General features: G+C 39.3%; 1 protein-coding gene across 2 annotated transcripts in view; it reads left to right on the forward strand.

Moving 5' to 3' along the window:
* Nucleotides 1-24,067, forward strand: part of LARS2 (leucyl-tRNA synthetase 2, mitochondrial) — a 94,752-nt gene that overhangs the window by 48,032 nt on the left and 22,653 nt on the right. For both annotated transcript variants that reach the window (XM_076331031.1, XM_076331030.1), the window contains exons 10-15: nucleotides 1,890-1,994; nucleotides 5,013-5,128; nucleotides 6,672-6,955; nucleotides 10,773-10,871; nucleotides 13,161-13,298; nucleotides 23,208-23,311. In XM_076331031.1, coding sequence (XP_076187146.1) covers nucleotides 1,890-1,994; nucleotides 5,013-5,128; nucleotides 6,672-6,955; nucleotides 10,773-10,871; nucleotides 13,161-13,298; nucleotides 23,208-23,311 — 846 coding nt within the window. The remainder of the gene's footprint in view (nucleotides 1-1,889; nucleotides 1,995-5,012; nucleotides 5,129-6,671; nucleotides 6,956-10,772; nucleotides 10,872-13,160; nucleotides 13,299-23,207; nucleotides 23,312-24,067) is intronic.

The following is a 24,067-nucleotide window of genomic DNA, read 5'->3' on the forward strand; positions in this document are numbered from 1 at the left end:
GATATTTCTTACTATTTCTTGAGCATTTCAAAGGCACGGACTGGTATTTTCCAAAGAAGAGAACATAAAGGAGAAGAATTTCTACATGGACTTTCAAATTTGCATTTCAGCCATGGTACATATGAAGGGCCAACAATGGTGTTTAAGTAAAAAGAAATTTTTGATGGCCTTGGATAGACCATATTTTCACATTAACCAAGATTTTTTTAAAACATTCACAAGTAACATTAAAATTTTAATTCTTTTCTTTTCAGCAGAGATAGTCTCCTAACTCCCTTTCTTCACTGTGTTCTCGTTTAAATAATTAGGAGGGTATGTTTTTATGTTTTCTAGGAGAGAAAAAAAAAGATGTTGCGTAGCAAAGTAACTTAAAGTTCTAATACCTTTACTCTTGGAGTACAGCTCTGTATTTTAGGCTATTATTATTTAAATAGAGGTGAGCAACTGGTTTTCAAACATTCATGGTTTTTTAGCCTAGCAAAATTTATGTTAATTTAGAATCTGGTAAGTCTTCTAGTTTTGTCAGTGTGAGGTATCTGAGATTAAGATTTGATCCTTATATTGTTTGTTATCTCGTTATAATTCTATGCATACATTCTTTTACATTTGTAACTGTAATATCATCTCTTTACAGCTATTATAATAATGATGTGAGCAAATGAGCAAAAGAAAGAGTGCCTTCATAAACTGGCGTTATTATTTTGGGTTCCAGCATAAAATCAAAATTATTGCTGGGTGGAAGAGAGAAGTTATTTTTAAAAGTAGACTGTCCTACCCACTCAGCATCCTGTTCATGAGGCTTTTTGCTTAGTTGCCTTTAAAGAGTGAAATTATTCCTTTTGTACATTTTTTTAAAGAGAGGAGGAAAGCTATGTGCGGTGGTTTGAACGTGAGAAATTTTATCTAGAATATGGGTATCTCAGAGACCTGAAATTTGAAAAAGTAGTAATCAGAAATAAATAAATATATTGTTTGTGTTAACAAGACTGATGAGATATAGTAGCCCTATTCTCTAAAATGCTGTTATTTTATTTCAAGCAGATTTTATGCGTAGCAATACAAGACTGAGACTTTCCTCAGCTTAGCTATGAAGATAGGTGAAAGGAAGCTCTTAGCAGTCTGTATTTTAATTATTTCTATTATTTAATTATTTTAATTATCATCAACTTAAAGGCACTGAAAAAGTTAGAAACAGGTCCAAATTGAGATGTGGGGTTTGAATCCTCAAAACTTGGAGTATTCAGGTTTGATTTTCTTCTTGCCGAGCCACCAAAGCTACACATTGTAAATCAATTTCAGTTTATCACCCTTGATTCTCTCCTCTTCTCTCTCCCCTTCCCTGTGGACATTAGGTTCCTCATCTCTAGTATGAATATGAATATTCTGTTTGGAAGTCAATTGGTTATTTAGGTTTCTTTTTTTACACTGATCAATGTTTCTCATGCTTTGTAGTTCTTCTGTAAGAAAGCAAATCATAAGCGTAGTATATATGCTCCCTTTCAGTTTCATCTGAATAACTGGATTTTTTTTGCTTAATTTTGTAACGTCTGCTAGTATATAATTCAGGGCTTACAATTCAGACAACTCTGCAGCACACAAATAGTGGTTAAGGACTCACTATTTTTTTATTATAGTCCAAATATTACTCTGTTTTTATTCAAGTGTTTGTTATAAATATATTTTCTAATCATGAAAATTTATCAATCAGACTTACTGAAGATTTCAATACGTCTGAACTTTTCAGAAATGTGATTAGGCTTTTCATTTTCTTTCTTATTTAAACCAAATTCTAATTTAAATTTCATGAAACTGAGTTTTAATAGTAAGTAATGCTCTTAGCGTATTTTCTGTCATATTTTACTTATTGTGATCATTACATTTGTTTTCAGACTCGCTTACTTCAGTGACAGCTGTGAATTTGCTTACCAATCAGGAGATTCCTGTAGTCATCTCAGCAAAAAACAATTTTGAGCATTTTCTCGATACTAAAATAGGTATGTGACATTTAATGTGTAAGTGAAATAGTATAGTTTTCAGTTGCTGTGTTGGAGCACCAGATACTGTTGCAACAAATCTTTGAACACAGTGGCTCTCTTCTGGACTTTGGAATCCCGTTCTTCATTACTGTTCTTCATTAGTGAAGAAGTAGCTATGTAGAAGTAGTAGCTAGTAGAAGGGAAAAGTAGCTATGTGGAATCTGTCTGGGGGAGAGATTTACAGGATGATAAGTTTTAATGGAGATACTATAAAATTAGTACATTTAATGAGGTAAATTTGAGGATCTGCATCTCTTAAGAGGATTGATTACCTACAGTGCATGTGTATTTGGCTGTCTCTCACCATCCTTAATCAAAACAGAACTGTGCCATTGTTTGACATAAACATTTTGCAAACAGCCCAAACTTTTAGCTTGTTTTTTGTCTTATGTTTACATAAATTATGTACATCCTTATAGAGAAATGTTTCAGACAGTAAATGTACGAAACTTCCAAGTTTGACTTTTATCTGATAGTATTTGTCTTGAGATCAGTAAAATAAATCAGAATAGGTAATAATTCTGTTCAGGTAGTCTTGGACAGTTATCTTGGACCTTTTATCTCTAAAGGAAGCATTCCCATAATTTAGGCATCTAATTTAGGATTGAGCATCCATAAACGGAGGGGGAAGGGCATTGCTAGAGGACACTCTGAATCGCCTGGAGTGGGCTTCTCTTCTCAAAGTCATCCTATGAAGCAGCTTGTCCTACTCCTTTCCTGCATGGGGAGCCTAGCCCCTCAACTTAGGCAGTTACATATGTTTAGATGGTGTGACTGTCCTTCTAAGTAAAATTAGAAATTGTGCTAGCTTTTAAAAATTGTGTCCATTTTAATCTGCAAAGTGTGTCTTCATTGGTAGCACCCACCAAGCTTTTTGTTTACTGTTGTGTTTTGCTGTGGTCTCATCTCAGCTGCAATGAGTAGGCAGTGTTCTGTGCCAGTCCTAAGAGGAAATAGTTCTTTATCTCTTCTTCCCCCTTTCCACTACATCCTTATCCCTCAAGTCCCTTTTGTTGCCTCCCTGTTGTTGATACTTCTTTCCTGCCCTGGAGCTACTCCTTTCTTCTCTACACCACTGCCAATGTTGGCTGTTCCTGCACAGCAACTGGACTGAATAAAACCAGCTGACACCGCAAAAATGTCTTGGATGACCCTCACAAGGCTGATAGAAATTATTCACTTGGGCTCTATACCTTACTTACAACATGCCCGCATCTTACACTTTAGGAATTAATCCATTTTTGAGAACCAGAACCTCTGCGGATATGAGCGAAGCCAAATAATTGAGATACCTAATCATATTTTTCATTAAAAGCTTCCAGCTTGCTCACTGGCACGTACCTTGGCCTTATGTCTGTTGGAAACAGCCCAGCTCTTCCTGGGAAGTTCTGGATGCCAGCTGTTGAGCTTTGTGAATGTACATTAATAGCATCATCTTTTTGAAAGAAGGAAGACCAAAAAGTGGGGGCCTGCTTTTTTTCCATTTGTAGAGCATATTGTGAAGCCACCTGTTGCAGGCTGCAGGGCTCTCTGACAAGTTAAGATACATACATTATTCTATAATAGGGCCTTGGCAAGAGTGTACATCTGCTGGAAAGATAAAACAGTGATTCCATATTTTGCTAGTTAGGGAGTTATTTGTCACAGGGCAGTTTTGTTTGGTTTTCTTTAGTTACCTGCTTCCAAACTTCCATATATTGACAGAGTTAATGTATAGCTGGCATTTCATTGCCTGAACAAAGACAATTGTTAAACTGGTTTTGAATGAAGTAGTTTGTATGTTAATAATTCTGATGTGCTCAGCAATGTTTTGAGAGTTTTTGTCTGTAGTTTTCACCAACCTAATGTTGGCATTGGCTTGTTGAAATAAGTTTCTTTGCCTTTTAAAGATGACAGCAATTGTGCAAGATTGTTCAAAATATTAAATAAATTATCACTGAAAGGAAAAAAAAATGCAGAAAGATGTATCTCCCTGTGGAAATAATATATCTGTTAGTATCTCAATGTTATTTCAGAATACATGTGATAATAAAGTTAAGAAATTTCTTAACTCACCCTGAAAGGTAGTCCTCCAAAGTAGAACAAAGTATCTTTCAAAATACATGCAGCAAAATCAGAGGGAAGATGTCATCATCTATCAATATGAGTAAGAAATATTTGAAGATAATGTGTCATTTTATAGTGCTGGTAAATTGCTATAATAAAAAGAAGTCTACGTGGCTTAAAAGAGGAACTTTTATTCAGGATGTATGACTGACCCGAGTAATAAGATGCGAAGGAAAAGATAGCGTCAGGGGCCTTAAATACTGTGACTTTTATAACTGACTTGAACAGCAGTAGGAAGTGCTCTCGGTAGCTATATTCCAAATAGAAAATTTATGTTATTTGAATTGTTTTCCGGAGATTATAAACAAATCATGTCTTTCATAATAAGTTAAGGGGATAGTAATGTTAGAGACTGTTGTGTTGTGGTACATTTCAATAAACTATTAAATTAGAGAGAGATTAAATTTACTGTTGAAACAGGAGGACTATTTAGGCTGTTTGTTTAGCATTTGTTTCTCATTAGCAAATAGAATTTAAATTTGTATTATTTAAATATATTATATTTAGATAATACAATTGTATTGAAATTTTTATTATTTATCCAAATTTTATAGCTTTACTTTTAGGCTTTTTCTGAACCATCTAATTTTCAGCTTTTTCTGTGGTGGGACATTGATTAATACTTGGATTACAGAGAAACTGAGAAAATGTGTTTGTAATTATTGCTGCTTGAATTTCACTGCTTAAAGAACATTAAAACATTTTTATTGTTTTCCAATTTTTAAACTCCTTTGGGCAAATGTAAGTTATTCTAAAGAGAGTGTCGTAGAAATAAAATGTTTTATCCCCAAATTGATGATTGATATCCATGTTAGTGAATCCCAGAACTAATTTTCTTTTTTTTTTTTTTTTAACTCCCCTCCTCCCCAGGAATACCTACTACAAGTGCAGAAGATGCTGTAGTAGCTAAGAATCTAGGCATTTCTTTCACTGAAGTAATTGAAACATTGCCAAATGGTTTGGAGAAAGTCATTAATTCTGGGGAGGTGGGTATACAAGTATGGAGTTCTTTCCAACTTAAAATAACAATGCAAACTAATTCTGTTTTTTCAAGAGTGCCAAATAATTTGTGTGTTTAAAAGCTTTTTTTTTTTTTTTAAATCAAGCCAGGCTTATGCTACCGTATTTCTAGGAATAATTTAATGATGAAATATGTTGGCTTTTCTGTAGCAATAAAATGAGGTTTTTCTTCCTTTTGTGCAGGAGAAGAAGCTACAGTATTGGTCTGAGTTTTATAATGGAAACTGAATAATTGATCCTGTGTTAAAAGTTGATTCTTATTTCATCATCTCAATACATTTTTAAGCCAAATATTAATATATCAGTCCCTTTTCCACATATTCACTGAAATGTGGCATAAGTCTTTCTGGTAACATATCTGCCTGAAGTGACATAGAAATCTTGTATTTAAATATCAAATATATACGGTGTTATAGCTCTTGAAAAAGTACATTTGATAGCAGACACAAAGCTCATATTCTATTACATCACAGGTAGGGTCTAAGTGGTTAAGACGTATCTGAAAGCAAGAATAGAAACCCCCCAAATGAACGGAGGAGAAAGCAAGCTGTTTCACCATCCACATTTCCTCAGTCTCTACTTTGTGTTGGTGATATTCTGGAAGTGTGAGCATATAGCAGTTGATTAAAATATTGGCAGTAAATGCAAATATCTGCCAATAAAGGCTGAAGGGGTCTACAGGGCTCTTTCTCAGCCTTGTTCTATTCAGGCTATCAAGAACATTACCCTTTGATTAAGAGGGTGTCCTGGTTTCGGCAGGGATAGAGTTAATTTTCTTCCTAGCAGCTGGTACAGTGCTGTGTTTTGGGTTTAGGATGAGAACAATGTTGATAACACACCAATGTTTTAGTTGTTGCTAAGTAGTGCTTACACTAGTCAAGGACTTTTCAGCTTCCCATGCTCTACCGACTGAGGAGGCTGGAGGTGCACGAGAAGCTGGGAGGAGGCACAGCCAGGACAGCTGACCCAAACTGGCCAAAGGGATATTCCATACCATGTGACGTCATGCTCAGTACATAAACTGGGGAAAGCTGGCCGGGGGGGCTGCTGCTCGGGGACTGGCTGGGCATCGGTCGGCCGGTAGTAAGCAGTTGCATTGTGCATCACTCGCTTTGTATGTTCTTTTCTTATTATTGTTATTACTATTACTATTTTATTTCAATTATTAAACTGTTCTTATCTCAACCCACGAGTTTTCTCACTTGTATTCTTCCGATTCTCTTCCCCATCCCACCGGGGTGGGGGGAGGGTGAACGAGCGGCTGTGTGGTGCTCAGTTGCCGGCTGAGGTCAAACCACAACAGAGGGTTTAAATGAATCCAGTAACTGGTATGTGAATAGTCTCTTGGGTAGAAGGATGTTAAGCAGAGGGAAGGGGAAAATTAATATGAGGCTCATAAACTTTGACTCTCAGAAATTGCATTTGTGACTTTTTTGTTTGTTCTTGCATTTTCACTGACAGCAAATATACATTTTTCTTTCTTCTTCTGCATCTCTTTTTTTAAATCAGATCACAGGCATGACTCGTCAGGAAGCTTTAGAAGCTATTACCCAGCAGGCCAAAAATAAAGGAATAGGCGGAGACCTAACGAGTGACAAATTAAGAGACTGGTTAATATCTCGACAGCGGTACTGGGGAACACCTATTCCTATCATTCACTGCCAGACATGTGGCACTGTCCCTGTACCTTATGAAGACTTACCTGTGGTGTTGCCCAGTGTAACCACCTTCACGGGAAAGGGAGCCTCACCTTTAGAAACTGCTCCAGAATGGGTGAACTGTTCCTGTCCAAGGTAAGCCAATGCTGCATTTACTGCAGACTGGGAGAGAGCGCTTTGTACCTGCCTGTTTCTTGTGCTCTTTCCATAAGTGTTGACAGCTGACCACTCTGAGCCAGGATACTACTCCAGAATGATGTTTAGTCTGACCCAGCGTAGGGGTTTTTTTCTTATATACTCTGTAAAACTCCTATTTTGCAACACAGACACCCACTGCTATTTCTTCATAAACAAGCTGAAGCAAAGCTCACTGTTTTTAACTTGGAGGAAAGAAAAAAGGGAAGAAAGAATTATTTTCTCCCTGCCCTCCATTTCTTAACAGTATTTCTCACTTCATTTACGACAAGAATTTCCATTATCTTTCACCAGTAGAGTTCATATAAAGCTTATAATGATTATTTAATTATTTCATTTTGTTAAGGAAACTAACATTGTGCTCATTTGCTTAGCAGTAGTCCAACAATAAAGTGTTTCCTCAGCTATATAATTCTTTATCATGAAGAATCACATTCACTGTATATTAGAGATGACAGCATGTAGTTCATATTGAAGGAGATAGTAAGTATATGCATCTTGTCAGTGTTGTAATCTTTATTGTTTGTAGTCCAGCTGTTTAAGAAATAAAATAGCCTAAATTAAGTAGTGACAGATACGTCATGAAAATCAGTTGTCTAATCTTGAGGGCTGCTTAGATACCCTGTACATTGGAGTTTGCCTACAGGTTCTGCAGAAGAACTGGTAGAACATGAGTTACCCCAGAGAAGTTTTTCATCAGCAGTGCAATGCAATGCTGCTGCTAACAGGCTGAGCAAATGGGAAGTATGTTATCAGGCTGCCAGGCAGGGGAATCAGACACAGAAATGACATTAGGGCTCTCATTGATAACCCAGCAGTTTCATAACACGTCACTGTATTTTAACATTTGCAGGGTAGAATATCAGTGTGGTTTTCGTTTCTAATTAGGTAGCTTACGCACAGCAGTTCTGTGGTTCTCTGGGAACATGTATTTTGACCTTTGTTGATAAGATGTATTTTATGTAAAACACACATTTACTTCCATGTTTCTGCATAGAAAATTTCTTCTCAGATATGCCTATTTAAATTACATATAGTTAGTGTATTTTAAAGTGTGACTTCCAGGGAAGCCTTACTAAATAAGATCCACAGGTTTAGTAAAATCCCTAGAAATACCTTGGTCTACAATTCATAATTTCAACTGAAAAATTTTCCTGATGTTACAGAAAGTCATTGTGCACTCCTGGCTTCCTCCTGACCTTAATTCAAAAATGATTTTGTTGTTTACCAGGCAACAAGGTACTTTTGATGTATAACAAATCCTTATGGTTTCTGGATAGTTACTGTGGCTGCCCTACTTAGAAGTTAATCAGGGGCATTTGTTTAGTCAGAAATAAAGGCGTACAGGATTAGTTTCTTAGCCTAAAATGTGGTAGTTTGCTGAAATTAACTTTTTTTTTTTTAAATTCTCACCTTTATTTGGCTTCTTAATTCTCACTTGTTTGACAACTGTCTTCAGTTTTGCTCATCCGTATGTCTGCTACAGTTTCAAATCCTTTGAGCTATTGCCTTTGTGCGTGCAGTCTTCCTTGGTTTTCCTTGCTCTGAGAAATTACGTCATCCCTTCCTTTAGTCCTTCTCTCCAGTAATAGGGTTTTTTTCATTAGTTGCATTTAATATCTAGAATTATTAAGGAAAGTAAGATGGAAAGATGTAAAAGTCTGTGAGTATTTGAGTGACAATAATGTAAGCAGTCATAAATGGGAGGAGATGCACAAGTTATTCGTTGTTACACAAGTCCAGGTAATTGTGTTAGTTGTCTGAAGATCATCTAATGAGATTACAGTATTGTCCCTGTTGTATAAATTTTGAAAGATGCCCATGCTGTCTGTGCCTTAGTGAGCCATGTCCATTTAGAGAACAGGCAACATCAGAGGCATGAAGCAGATATAATTATGGTTCAATGGCTGTAAAGTATGCTTGCTTTTGACTGAAAAGCCATTCTGTTTCAATATAATACAGTATTATTTTACATTGGCCAAGTCTCTGCTTATATGTACAATTTAATAAAATGGTTTTTCTATATTGAAAAGCAGTTAGAAGTAAAATTTCTTTACTACGTTATTCTCATTGAAAGAAAAACTTGCTGGTAGAGAAGGACCTGGGGAAGAGACAGAGAGAAGGAAAATGTTAATTGGTGATACTCTCCTAAACTTGCCTCAGCAAGCCATGCTGAAGTATCAGGCAGACAGGCAGATAGGTGTTGCAGCTCAGTTATCAAGCCTGGTCACAGACTATGCAGTTGGAAAATATTAAATAGCCAGTGCCCATTTATTACGTATATTTATTACACATATACATGCATTTAAATTTATATACATTTATAAATTGCATACATTTGTTACATATAGCCAGTGGTATTTATGTGCAAGTTTGTCACAGGTTGCAAGGTTTTATTTATATTAGAATAATCCCATTGTTTTAACAGTAAGAGTTTTAAAGAGGGATCGTTTACAACAAGGGGAAGTTTATTAAATGTGATTATTGGCTCCTGTCGTGGTTTAATTTCAGTCAGCAACTAAGCACCACGCAGCCGCTCGCTCACTCCCCCCCACCCGGTGGGATGGGGGAGAGAATTGGAAGAGCACAAGTTAGAAAAACTCGTGGGTTGAGATAAAAACAGTTTAATAATTGAAATAAAATGATAATAATAATATGATAATAATAATAATACACAAAACAAGTGATGCACAGTACAATTGCTCACCACCCGCCGACCGATGCCCAGCCAGTCCCCGAGCAGCGGCCCCCCCGGGCAGCTTTCCCCAGTTGATGTACTGAGCATGACGTCACATGGTATGGAATGTCCCTTTGGCCAGTTTGGCTGTGCCCCCTCCCAGCTTCTTGTGCACCTCCAGCCTTCTCAGTCAGTAGAGCATGGGAAGCTGAAAAGTCCTTGGCTAGTGTAAGCATTACCTAGCAACAACTAAAACACCGGTGTGTTATCAACTTTGTTCTCATCCTAAATCCAAAACACCATACCAGCTACTAGAAAGGAAATTAACTCTATCCCTGCCGAAACCAGGACAGCTCCTACAAACAAATAATTTATATTCAGGGAGAAACTAGCAGAAAGTAACCTGAGCTACTAAAATTTATTTTAAAACTGTTCCTCAGGGCTGCCAATATAACTCCTAGCAAAAATTGATTTGCAGTAATCGCAAATTAAAATTGTGCTACAAGGTCTAGAAGAGATTTGCTACATCTCAGTGAAAGCTTAAATTAAACTAAGTTCATTTTTTCTACAGATGATAAGTGGAATCTGCAAAGACCTTTTTATACAGACAATCAGAGAGGCAACGACCTGCTCCGTCTGCTGAATGTTTATGAAATTATTTGTCTGCTGGTACCTAACGAGTGTGATATATATTGAGTTCCCATTAACTTTATGGCAAAGTACGCTTGTCTGTGCTTTAAGACTTGCTTCGTTTCTTTTAAAATAGCAATTATAAAAAATTCCAGGAGCATACGATGGAGAGGGCTGTCTGGTGCAGTGCAGTCTTCTGCTATTGCTGGATGCTTTCGCTGTTCAGCCTTCTTTTTGGTTTGGATGTTGTTTGGTTTGGGAGGGAGAAGGAAGGAGAGTGGGCTGTGTTACTTGTGTTGGGCTTCTTCTGAACATACCATTCCTCAGAGTGCTCAGACCCGTTCAGTTTTCAATCTAAATGTCTTCATGGCCACTCTGTACATGCATAGTTGTTTTTTTCCAAGCTTGTCACTTATCTAAAAATAGCTTTTCTCCTTCTCTCTTGCTCAGGTGTAAGGCAGCAGCACGGCGGGAAATCGATACCATGGATACATTCGTTGATTCCGCTTGGTACTACCTGAGGTACACTGACCCTCACAACACGGACAGGTGAGGGCTGCAGCCATCGGGTGGGCCAGCCCGCTTCACAGAATAGAAGGGAGGGAAGAGGCCAGACACTCTGGTGCTGCTAGCTTCTAACTGCCTTTGCAGCAGGCGGAGTAAACCCCTGGGCTGCCCTGATTTGTGCCCACGCTCTGGCCTGAGCACAGCGCAGGGCAGACTAGGAATTGCTCTAAAAATGCGGCATTTGGTTGCTCCCATGCCAGGAGATCTACAAGAGCAGGATGTGTAGACACAACTATGTAAGCACAGGAGCTACAAGGCAAGGGGCAGAAGTTTGCGTGAAAGGGCATTATGGGGCAGGGCACAGAGGAAATGTTCAGCTAAGGAGCTGAAGATAGTCCTTAGTGGAGGACGCCATCAAGAATGACAGCCTACCATGACTCTCTCTGAGGCTGTGGTAAGTTGCATGGAGTGTACCCTCCCTGGCAATACACTGAGTATTTCAGTGTGTGGACAGACAGTGCTTTTCCACCGGTAAGAAGAGGAAAAGCCCGGTGTAACATCCAGCTGCCAAGAATGGCACCCTCATTTCTCTCCTTTTGAATTCTGGTAACTCTTGCTACTTCCTTCTGCGCAGACCTAAAGTGAAGTGGCATCGCAGCAAGCTCCTGCTGTGTCAGCACTTTGACTATATGCATAATTAATGAAAGGAGATTTTTCATGTGCTCTGTATTAGTGGCTGCAGCATGGAGAGTGTGGTGTGGGAAGATAGATGTAGTTATTTAGCTGTTTTTCTGCTTCATAGTCTGCCTGTAGAAGTGCCGCTGATCGCACTGTTTTTTCCAAAGACGAATTAGTGGAACAGCTGTACTATGTAGTCTGAGGAAGATAGAGAGAGTTGCATTTTTTAGATATTGATACGACATGTAGGGCTCTTTGGGGATTTATTTATTTATTTGCTGTCCAGAGAAGTGTCTGGGTACATACTACATACCAAGTGATTTAGTATAGCTGGGCCAATTACGGGTTTTTTTTGTATTGGCAGCACCAGTTTAGTTAAACTAAAGAAATATCTTCTGTGAACACTTTTATTTCACATCAATTTTAATTATTTGCTAGTGATATTGTGAATTTATTATTAATATTATTAAGTTATGCAGACTGCTTCCTCTCCAGTGACAATTTAAAATATTTTTTTGTGTATGGACAAGAGGGACTATTCCAGAAGTTGAAGATTAAATAGTCAGATATAATATCCAGCTGTCAAAGTAACATCTTAGTGTAGCTAAATCTGTTTTATATTGAAATAACATTTTTATGGACTTCTGTACTAGATCGCTACCTCCATTTGATTTATTTATTTGGTTTTTTTAGCTAAGCTGGGTATATGTAAACCCTTTATTTCCATAAGTCATATTTCACAGGTCTAGAATTTGGGAGAATTACTCTGTTGATTTTGGAACCCTGTGACAAGTTAGTTTTGATTTGTTCCACTAAAGCCATGAATCCCAGGTCTATGATTTGCTTTTGGGCTCCTACGTGAGGAAAAAAGTGTTGCTATTACAAAAATTACACATGGAATAATCAAACAAGCTAACAAAACAAGTAAATTTGTTAGAACGGGGCCATAAAGCATACATTAAAGAACAACATACATACAAATGGTATTTTGAAGGCAGGAGCCCATTATAGGAGACGTAACAATATTTAATGAAGCAGTAAGCAATGCTAGGAAACCATGCAGGTGACCTCCAGCGACATAGTAAATATGCTCTAACTGACAAATTTACTGTGAATTCATAGAGCATCCTTGGAGTACGATGACCCATCTGACTCTTGAAAATGTTTTGCAACCTTATAGTAAACTGCTTCATTGCCCCCTAATGGCAACAATGCAAACCTCTGATTAAAAAAAAATTAACTGTTTTTGAGTGGACATGTCTTTCACTGTAATATATTTGTATGTAAAAGTTGATAAATACTAAAAAAATTAAAGCTTAGCCACAGGTTATTTATGAAAAAAATCATTTAAAGAGCAAGCAAATATTTTCATCACTTTCTCAGGTAACGTATGTGAAATCTTAGTTGCTTCCCTAAAATATATGAAAATTATATTTTTGTGGAACGGCTTTTCAGAGGCAGTTAACATTTTGTCTATAATTTAATAAGCATATCACTTCTTAAAAATGAAAGAGATCTGATAGCAAAATAAAAGTTTTATTACATGTGTAGCTCTCAGTAAATAGTGGTGTCTAGTCAAGTATGATGAGCTACTTTAGTAGAGCTGATCTTTCCTTTCCATATTGTGTTTTTTCTATAATTGTGTTTTTTCAGGCCCTTCAATAATGACTTAGCAGACTACTGGATGCCTGTAGATTTGTACATCGGAGGAAAGGAGCATGCAGTTATGCACTTATTCTATGCGAGGTTTTTCAGCCATTTTTGCCATGACCTAAAGATGACAAAACATAAGTAAGCCTTATATATTTCTATAAAAATCTTTCATATTTCATTTGACTAGCAAGAGTGTTAGGGGACATTGTTACAATGATAGAACATTACATTGAATAAGCCTGAATTTTCCTGCTTGTCAGTCTTGTCTAACTACTTGGTTTTTCACAGTCAGTTGCATTTTCTGTATGCATACATACATACATAGCATTTTTATTACATGAGTATTAACTGGCTCAGAGCAAGTGATAAAATGTTGCTGTAGATTTTCAGCCTGCAAAAGCTCGCATAAACTAGTAACTTCAGGCATTCTGAGTAATGCTGTTATTTCAAATTAGGTAACTTCATGCACAGTAATACCATTAATTTCAGTGGAACCATGCATATGTAGAAAAATAAGCACTCCTATAATTCACTGCAGTATTGGATCTGAACAGTGCAAAACAGTTCTTGATAAGCAAAAGCAGTATATTTATCTGCTGTCAATTTATTTTTTATTTAATGACTTTTATAGAATTACTTTTAACTACTCTTGTTCCTAATGCTGCTATAGCCTAATTCATTATCCTCTGTTTTGGTTAGAGGTAAAGTTTGAGGCAGGAAGGTGCGTCATCTGATGTTCTATTCTTTGTCCTCTCAGGTTCCCAGCTTGACATCCCCACTTCCACTGAAATTCTGCCCTTTTTTTACCGTAAAATGCTATCACAGGAACGCCTCAACAGGGAGGATACTAGTGTCAGAATAGTGAAGTACTGCCTCATGCTCTGTCCAGTTCTCCCATCAGCAGAGACATTTGAATAGATTGAGTCAAAATGAGTGATCCCATGAGAGCAACTGCTCAGTAATTTCTCAGCTGGCAACTTGTATGCATTCATTATTTACTAGTATCCACTCTAAAAACTTGATGTAAAAGAGGAACCTACATATACATGGCACTGAACTCTTGAATGCAGCAGTTTTGCTACAAAACCAGAACTTAAGTAGCTGTGTGCCAGAAAAAGATGGACTAGTTAGTGGAGCCAGCAGAATATTTCCCTGAGTTACTTCATAATCATTTGATGAAAGCAGGCAATGCGTTTTCGTCACTCATTCTTGCCTGCAAAATAGTTTGCAGTGAAAGCTGTATTTGAGATTTTGGATGTGGATGATTTGTGTACCTGTGTTTCAACCTGTTGTCTCCAGCTTGCACAGCTGCAGCAGGAAGGCTGTTCCTTCTCTGAGGGAGTGGGCCTCTCAAAGCAGATTCTTTCTGTCATAGGCACTATTTCTTTAAGCAGAGAATTTCGGAGCTTTTCCTTGCAAGCAATTTCAGTTTTATCAGTTCTACAAAAGACTTCACAATCCTAATCTATCAGCCATCTAGTGGAGCTGTAACACACAGCAGCAAAATGTTCTTTTGCTAGTCAAATTCTTCCACCTCCCAAAACAACATTAACTATGGTGGCTGAAGTATTGTCACTGTAAACTGAGACCACAAGGAAGGGGAGGTTTGCTTGCAAAGTAAGCTGTCTACTCTGGTTTGCAAGAAAATGAGGAGGTATGGAAAGAGGCCAGCTTGGCTGAAAAGGGACCTCCTGAGTGAGCTCAAGCACTAAAAGAAGTGCATGGAAAGGGGAAGCATGGGCTACCCCTGGAAGAATGTGGAATCATTAACTGGGTAGGCAGCATAGAATTAGAAAAGGCCATAGCTCATCTAGAATTGAAACCTGTGAAGAATGTGAAGGCAGTAAGAAGGGCCTCTGCAAATAGAATCAGAATCATAGAATAGTTTGGGTTGGAAGGGATCTTTAAAGGTCACCTAGTCCAACCCCCCTGCCATAGGCAGGGACATCTTCAACTAGATCAGGTTGCTCAGAGCCCCGTCCAACCTGACCTTGAATGTTTCCAGGGATGGGGCATCCACCACCTCTCGGGGCAACCTGTGCCAGTGTTTCACCACCCTCAGTGTAAAAAATTTCTTCCTTATGTCTAGTCTAAATCTACCCCCCTTTAGTTTAAAGCCATTCTCCCTTGTCCTGTCGCAACAGGCCCTGCTAAAAAGTTTGCCACCATCTTTTTTATAAGCCCCCTTTAAGTACTGATAGGCTGCAAGAAGGTCTCCCCGAAGCCTTCTCTTCTCTAGGCTGAACAACCTCAACTCTCTCAGCCTTTCTTCATAGGAGAGGTGTTCCATCCCCCTGATCATTTTCGTGGCCCTCTTCTGGACCCGCTCCAACAGGTCCGTGTCTTTCTTATGCTGAGGGCTCCAGAGCTGGACGCAGTACTCCAGGTGGGGTCTCACCAGAGCAGAGCAGAGCAGAGCAGAGCAGAGCAGAGCAGAGGGGCAGAATCACCTCCCTCGACCTGCTGGCCACGCTGCTTTTGATGCAGCCCAGGATACGATTGGCCTTCTGGGCTGCGAGCGCACGTTGCTGCCTCATGTCCAGCTTTTCATCCACCAGTACCCCCAAGTCCTTCTCATCAGGGCTGCTCTCAATCCCTTCATCCCCCAGCCTGTATTGATACTGGGGGTTGCCCCGACCCAGGTGCAGGACCTTGCACTTGGCCTTGTTAAACCTCATGAGGTTCACACGGGCCCACTTCTTGAGCTTGTCCAGGTCCCCCTGGATGGCATCCCGTCCCTCTGGTGTGTCGACTGCACCACTCAGCTTGGTGTCATCTGCAGACTTGCTGAGGGTGCACTCGATCTCACCGTCTATGTCATTGATGAAGATATTGAACAGTACCGGTCCCAATATGGACCCCTGTGGGATGCCACTTGTCACCAGTCTCCATCTGGACATTGAGCTGTTGACCACCACCCTCTGGATGCGACCATCTAACTAATTCCTCACCCACCGGACAGGAACATCAAGGAAAATGTTGACCTGATACAAAATCAGACAAAGAGCCTAGTAGCAAAGGACGATCTTTGCCTTGGCCTTTGCTGTCAAGGTTTGTGCTTAGTAGGAGAGTTTGAGGGAAAGAGGTGCTACCCACTGTACAGTAGGATTGAGTTAGGGATCACTTTAAGTAAACCAAACATGTACAAGTCCATGGGACCAAATGGGATGTATCCAAGGGTGCTGAAGGAGCTGGCCTTTACCATTGTGAGGCTGCTGTCAATTGTTTTTGAAAGGTCATGATGATCAGGGAATGTCCCTGTTGACTGGAGAAAGGCAGATGCAAAACTCATCTTCAAGAACAGGCAAGGAGGATGATCCAAAGTACTTATAGGCCAGTCAGCCTCACATTTGTCCCCAAGAATATTTTAAAGCAAATCATCCTGGTAGTAATTTTCAGGCACATGAATGACAAGGTGACTGGGAGTAGCCACTATGGATTTACCGAGAGAAATTATGCCCAACTTAATCTGCCTTCTTTCTGTGGTGAGATGATTCCCTCTGTGCATGAGGAGAGCGCTGTGCGTATCTTTTACCATGACTTTAGCAAGGCTCTTAACAAGTTCTCCCATGGCATCCTTGTAGTCTGACTAGGGAGATGCGGACTGAATGGGTGGACTACAGCATGGATGGAAAAACTGTCTGAACCATCAGGCTTCAAAGTCTGACTGGCAGCTGTTTGCAAGTGGTATTCCTCAGGAGTCACTGCTGAGGCCAATTGTATTTAACATCTTCATCAAAAACCTGGGCAGTGCAACAAAGTGCACCCTCAGCAAGTTCACTGCACACTGGGAGAAGCCATTGATATTCTGGATGGCAGGGCTGCAATGCAAAGGACTTTGACAAGTTGGAGGAGCAAGTCTGAAGTGCTGACAGGAATCTCATGAAGTTCAACAAAGGCAAATTCAGAGTCCTGTACATGGAGCAGATTACCCAAGGAAACAGGGCTGGGCCAACTGTGTGAGGAGGAGCACTATAGAGAAGGGCTGTAGGGGTCTTGGCAAATGCCAAGTTTGATGTGAGTCAGCAGTAGGCCTGAGAGTATACTGCGCTGCATTAGCAAAAGCATGTCCCGCTTCGATTATCTCTGCTCATCACTCAGGAAGTCACATCTGGAATACTGTGTCCAGCTTTGAGCCCCCGCAGTGTGTGGGACTTTATCAAACTGGGGAGGGTCCAGTGGAGGGGCACTAAGATGGTCAGGGGCTGAAGCATGTGTCATACAAGGAGAAGCTAAGGGAGTTGAGCATGTTCACCCTGGAGAAGAGAAGGCTGAGGAGGGAGTCTAATTGCAGTCTACTACAGGAGGATTATAGGAAAGACAGAACCAGGCTATTCTCAGAGATGGTTTCCCCTCTGAGAAGGAAAAGAGTAACAGTCACAGATTGCAGCAAAGTCCAACTGGATAGAAGGAAAATAATTTTGACAGTGAAGGTGGTCAGACTGGAACTGTTTGACCAGAGAGGTTGTGGGATCTCCATCATTGGGTATTTTCAAAACTGAGCTGGACGAGGCCCTGAGCAACCTGAAGTTAGGTCTGCTGTAAGAAAGGAGTTGGACCAAATGACCTCCAAAGGTCCCTTCCAACGTACATTATTTTAAGAGTCTGTGATTCTGTAGCTGTATGAATTTGGAATGTGTTTTGTTCATACTCTGCTGTGACAACAGTAGCACCAAAGCACTGTGCTTAGAGTCATCTAAATATGGTAAATTGCAGGAAAAACTCTTAACTTCAATGAAAAAAATGGTCAAGAAGCACTGACTATGTCTAGTGACAATAGCAGAGAAAATCAAAATTGCTTTCTGTAGAAGTAGTTTGCAAGACTGTGGACAATTCCTATGAGGCCATGTACAATCTCACAAACTGTTGCACATGTGAAGATACATTACAGCATTGCCCCTAGGATCTGTTGTATGTACTGCTTATACGTGTGTTCAGAATGCAAGATGACTGTAACAAATCCATCATCATGCGCAAAACTGCTTGCTTGCTTTAGGTCTATGCACTTAAAGCATTAGGTGCTTTTAAGCCATGAAGTCAAATTAGGATTTTGTTTTGATACGGAAATTTCAACTCCTTTATAAATATTGCCACGTCTTAAATATGTTTTAGCATTGGTCAGAAGCCACTTTTGCTCAGTCTTCTGTTAGGACTGCTCAAGGGCTGGTCTGAGAGATCTGAAAAGAAACAACAAGCTTATTGTTAGGAAGCTTAAAAGTCATGGTGTTGAAGCCCACAGCTCCAAGGAAAAACATTAAAATTATAAAAAAAACTGCCCTCTTGTGCATTTTCAATCTTTGAAAATCTTTAGCTCAGATTTTGTTCACTGATTAAATTAGTAAAATTCTGCTACGTCTCAGTTAATGAGAGCTGCCACCATTTAAAGTGTTATCTAGTATCCTGACAAATTTTTATGATCCTCCTATTAATCTGTAGTAATTTTTCATTTTGATACATTTTCTTCATGGAAATTTTCATTGTTTGGCTCCTATCTGCTGACTTTCAAATCCATTGAAATATTTCCTGATAGCCTTTAATTCTGTACTAATGGCTATTAATATAATAATGAGGTTGAAAACAAAAGTTTAAAATTTCATAGTTTAGATTTTCAAAGCAATCTCTTCACATATGATGTACGTTATTACAATAGAAATATTATAGGCCATTCATTTACAGATGTCACACATGCTTTCATAGAAGACGCAATGTTTATAGGCATCTAAAATTGTAAAGGTGTCAATATAGTTGAAATATCCCCTGAAGATGGGGCATGATCTTTCATTTTATTTTTTTTTTAATGCATTGAATTGGAGATGGTGGGAAGTGCTCCTCATTTCCTCAGTAATGACAAGGCAGAATAAATAGCACCCTCTGGGTATTGGTACATGTGACAACAGATTAAGCCCAAATTGATGTCATTTTGTTTTAGCAATCTGGTCTGTAAAGCGCATCAGTTCTGGAATTAATTCACAAGCCAGTCAGCCCTCCCAGCTGTGACCACTGCTGGGAGAGGGGCCAGGTAGGCAGCTGGGGCCAGCAACCTCCTCATCTGTTCCAGCTTAATCCACCATGGCAAGTGTGTGCTGACACACTCGGTTACACCTGCTCAACCGTATTATTGCAAGTACAAGTTACACAGAATTTGGCTCTTCCCTAGACTTTAGTAATCAGTTCTGTCTGATGAATAATTGTAAATGGAATCTAGCACACTCTCTCTGAAGGATTATAAAGCAATAAAAAAATCTATTGTTGCCATTAAGTCAGCAGATTTGACTGTGATAGAGAGCAAATCTGTTGAGTAAGAAGGCACTATTTTTACATAGGTGCCTTACAGAATAAAAGAAGATAAGTGTGTGACAGAAATAGCTTATTCTGTAAAGGAAGGATGTTAGAGCTTCTCTGTATTCATTAGGGACTTTATCACTAGTGTTGATTTTAAGTAAAAGCACTCAGCTATTGACAGTAAAATCTGAACATTCAATATTGTTTGATCATTTTTCTGCCTAAAATGATCAGCTCCCACATCCCCCAATCACTTCTGGCCTTCTACAGGATTGCCAGATTGTTACAGATAGATCTAACTGCAGGTTTCACAAGCACCTGAATTCAGCTGACAGTGACTGACCAAGGTCTTGTCTTGACTCCAGGGCACAGCGTCAGGCTCTCTCAGCCTTTCTAGAAGTGTGGGATGCAAATACATGCAGTGAGCTCCCTTGCTAGAGCTATCCCTTCTTCCGAGTCCACTGTTTATCACTGTTGAAGGCTCCACAGAGTCCTTCCAGCCAGGTAATTGGATTGAAAGTCCCGCTAGTCACCTTGCACGGAGCAGAGCGAGGAGCCTGAGGACATGGCACTGAGCAGGAGTTCCTGATCTGTCAGTCGCACTTGCCCCTCCATCCATTGCGTGCTCCTATATAGAGAGATTGGTCTATCATAGAAATGAACCTGTATATGAACGTTACTGAAAGGAAAAAGATGGATTACACACTTCGTGGCTAGCACAGCTGATCCTTCCTGGAGGTGTCAGGTAGACTTCACAGGTAGGGTCCCATCTGACGTACAAGAAGATCAAAAGCTGCACACAACTAAGGCCACAGTGCCCATACTCCAGCGGGGGCGCAAACAGACTTACGGGCAGGTGAAGGCATATCCCGTTCCAGCATCCTTACAACTTGAAATGCGATTGAGCATTCAAGGAAACTCAAGCCACCTCTTCGCTTACTGTGCCAGCAGTGTCTGTCTGTCCGAACATAGCTGAGTTTGTTGTTTCCAGTGCTATGGCTCAGGAGGTGTTTGTGACGCCAGGCCATGAGTGGGTGCTGCAGTATTTAGATCAGAACTGCATCACACCTGATGTGCTGCGGCATCTTGGCAGTCCCCATCCACAGCCAAGAAACACATCTCCTTCCTCGAAGGGGAAGGTTTTACATGTGCGGTTTTATTAATGTAAATTAAAGTGTAACTCTGCATGTGACCATGAGATGGAGCCACCACAACACTGGCAAAATCACTGTGCACTTCAGGAGAAATTCGGGACAGGGCTCAATTTGTTTCTGAGCCCTGTGTTTATTAGGCGAGCTCTGGCTTTCTCATTTTGGGCATGTCTCCATTTTCCTGCAGTCTCCCACTAGGAACACAGGGTTTTTTTCCCCCATGCTTGGTAATGTATTTTGTATTGCATTTTTGTAGCCTCTGTCAGCATAAATAAAAATAGGAAATGCTCATTCCTGCATTCAGCTTTTAATAACTTGGCGTATGATCTGAACTAACTCTTTGTCATTAAAAATAAGTGTTCCTTGAAAAATCACTTCCAGTGGAGAGCCCTATCTGATTTGGATATTCTGGCTACCTCATTAACTTTATTTTAGATAGCAGCAAGTGTAGCTATTTTAATAACCGTTCGAGGTCTTAACCACACTGAAGTCTGAATGATAGGGGGGAAAAAGTCTTTTTATTTTTCCTTGGTGTAATGTCTTTAGTTTGTAGAAGAAACTTATCCTGAACAGTTATCTCCTGAAGCATCTTTACACCATTTGTTGATGATAGTATTACAAGGTTTTTGTTCCCGATTTTCATCTCCTAATTCACTTGGATAATTTGAGATAATTATTTGAGATTTTAGATAATTATTACCTCCTATTTTTAAAATACTTTTTCTTGTTTGTACTGTCTAAATTTGACTTCAGTTGTCATCTCCTTAAGTTCCTTTAATTTATTTCTAAACAACAGGATTTTTCAGGCAACCTATGGAATATTGTTTAGAAAACTGTTTATAGAGATGCTTGAATTGCTGCTCTTACTTAACATTGTTGATAAAACCAGGTGGCATGGTAGAGACTAGTGCTGCTTGCTGACTGGATGATACACTATGTGCCAGTACTTGCACAATATTTAGAAGTATACAAAATATGCAAGGAAGGAAACTCGTGTTCAAATATGAATATGTTGAAGATAAAGTATGAAGCCTGTCACTTTCTCTCTCCCAGTTTAAAGCTTTTCTTTCAAATACTTCCTTGCTTCAGAGTCATCAGAAGGGTTTAAAGAGTAGTACTTGGAAGATACCTGCTTTAATACAGTTAAAACATGCATAATTGTTATATAATTTAATAATACTTTATATTGTTAAATAAATTACAATGGTTTAAATCATGAGATAAATTGTCATATAATTTATATTGCCTAATAATGTAAAATACTAAAACGGCTTCATAAAAGTGAGTAGTGTTTTGGATTATGACTTTTTTGTACATGTGAAGTAAAATGTGGAAGTCTGTTTTTACTTTTTCTTCTTTAGATGGATGGATTTATTCTAGCTTTTTGAAAAATACGTAAATATAAGTGATGCATCCTTTTTACTTAAGTTGTTTTGGTAAATATGTGGGGCTTTATTAGGTGGAGGTGGGGAGGATTCAGGTTGCTTAATGTTGAGCACACATACAAGCATTAGGAGGTGCAAGTCGGTAGTAACCAGCGCTAATTAGGATGCCCTCCAAAATGATGGTCACCAGTGTCTTTGTGTCAGAGGATCCCATGAGAAGACTCCCCAGACTATGTATGCCTTCTGGGTCTGGCTCCATACCTCCCTCCTGGCCCCTAGCGTTCTTGGGGTTGCTGTTAGAACTGCCTTACTTTCCTGACCTATCGAGTGGGGACCAAAACCTCTAGAGATTAATGTTGTTATCTTTTTTCAGTGAAAACAATGACAGACGTCTGACTCGATGAATTAGAAATGCCAGATCATTAAAGGAGGTGGCAGCAATAACGTATCCGTCAACCAGAGCAGTGTTTACTTAGAGTTTTATTTCTTGCTGAGTGCACCACTGCCCTTAGCTTTGGTCCTTTTAAGGCTCTTCTTAGCTCTATCATACACACATTTGATGAGAGTTTTCTCTCCCTGATATAAATTTTGATAGAAAAGTAAAGTTTTAATGTTCAAGATGCTAAAAAATTGATCCACTGATGTGAACTTTCCAGCATTGCCATTTTTCTAGTGTACTTTTTTTCTTACAGCTAGGTCTTCATGGCTAGTTCTGCAAAGGGACAAGGCATGCAAGTGCTTATGTTAGAGAAACTATCTTCTCCGTTTATAGAAAGAAATGTGCAGCGAGATTTTGATTTGTTCAAAATGCTGTGCTCCTCAGAGAGAAGCTAGAACTAAATATTTGTAAGACAGTGAGGCCAGGTACTTGAACGCTTTTACAAATGGGGATTTAGCTTGAAGTTAGTGAAATTGAACAGTTGGCCAAGAAACCTTTGTGTATTATCCATATGCTAATTTGAAAAGTGACGTTAGAATAACTCAGTACTAAATCAGGGTGCAAGAATGTGTGCAGAATACAAATAAATACTTATACTTGCCAGGCAGCCACCATGAATAAATGCATAAAGTACTCTTTCTAAGGTGATACCCATTTATGTATAGTCAACTTGAAATTCTTGTTTCATTAAATAATTGTGCCTGATTGGCTCAACATCTGAGGCTTATCATAAAGTATGCTTTTGATAGCTCTTTTCAATAGACAAGTTTCTTTTTCCTTCCATCCTTAGGGAGCCTTTCCATAAGCTCTTGGTTCAAGGTCTTATCAAGAATCAGACATTCAGACTGACAACAACAGGCCAGTGTTTGAAGAGAGAGGAGGTTGATCTCACTGGTAAGAGAGACTGCATGGGAAAACCAGCACAGATGCATCCAGAAAGTCAGGGACTGCTTTGGTGTACAAGTCTCAGTGCTGGGAAAATTTGGAAGAGAAAATGAATCCTTGTAATATTTAAACTGGAGAGCAACTTCAGTGAGTTTTGGATCCATATCCACTCTGAGTGCACAGAGACCCTACTGATCCAGCAGCTTTTATTTGCATCCAAGCACAGAAACAGTGCTATGGTGTTATTTTAGCTCCAGTGTAGTCCGAAGGACTAGAAGTCAGTTTACTTAAGACAGTGCTCAGCAACTTGCTGAACAGAGCTAGTAGTCCCAGGAAACAGACAACCTGCAAAATCACCATGGCAAAGCTAACACAGATGTTGGTGTATTCAGTAGATATTAGGCATGTGTAACACAGGTATAGGAAAAAGTGCTGTTTCTCGAGTTCTGTCCAGTGCTCTCACTGCATAAGCTGGAGCAGCAGCTGTTGCCTGAGGAGCTGTAGCAACAAGAGTGGCTTGGTCGTATTTGCCTCCCTTAAGCACCCCTCTGACGCAACCTTGTTTTCACTGTTCTTCTCCTGCACACAAACCCCATAAGCAGTTAAACAAACCAAAAACCCCCTTACATTTACCACTGTCTGCTATCCTGTTTTCTTCCAGAAAAGCTAGCGCTTTTCCATAGCAGGTATTTTTGCTCAGTTGCACCTTTATCAGTGTAAATGCCCCTTTCCATCTCTAAGTTCATGCAATAGAAGGCACGTTCT

The sequence above is a fragment of the Aptenodytes patagonicus genome, chromosome 2, assembly GCF_965638725.1.
Source record: "Aptenodytes patagonicus chromosome 2, bAptPat1.pri.cur, whole genome shotgun sequence".
Classification (NCBI taxonomy): domain Eukaryota; kingdom Metazoa; phylum Chordata; class Aves; order Sphenisciformes; family Spheniscidae; genus Aptenodytes; species Aptenodytes patagonicus.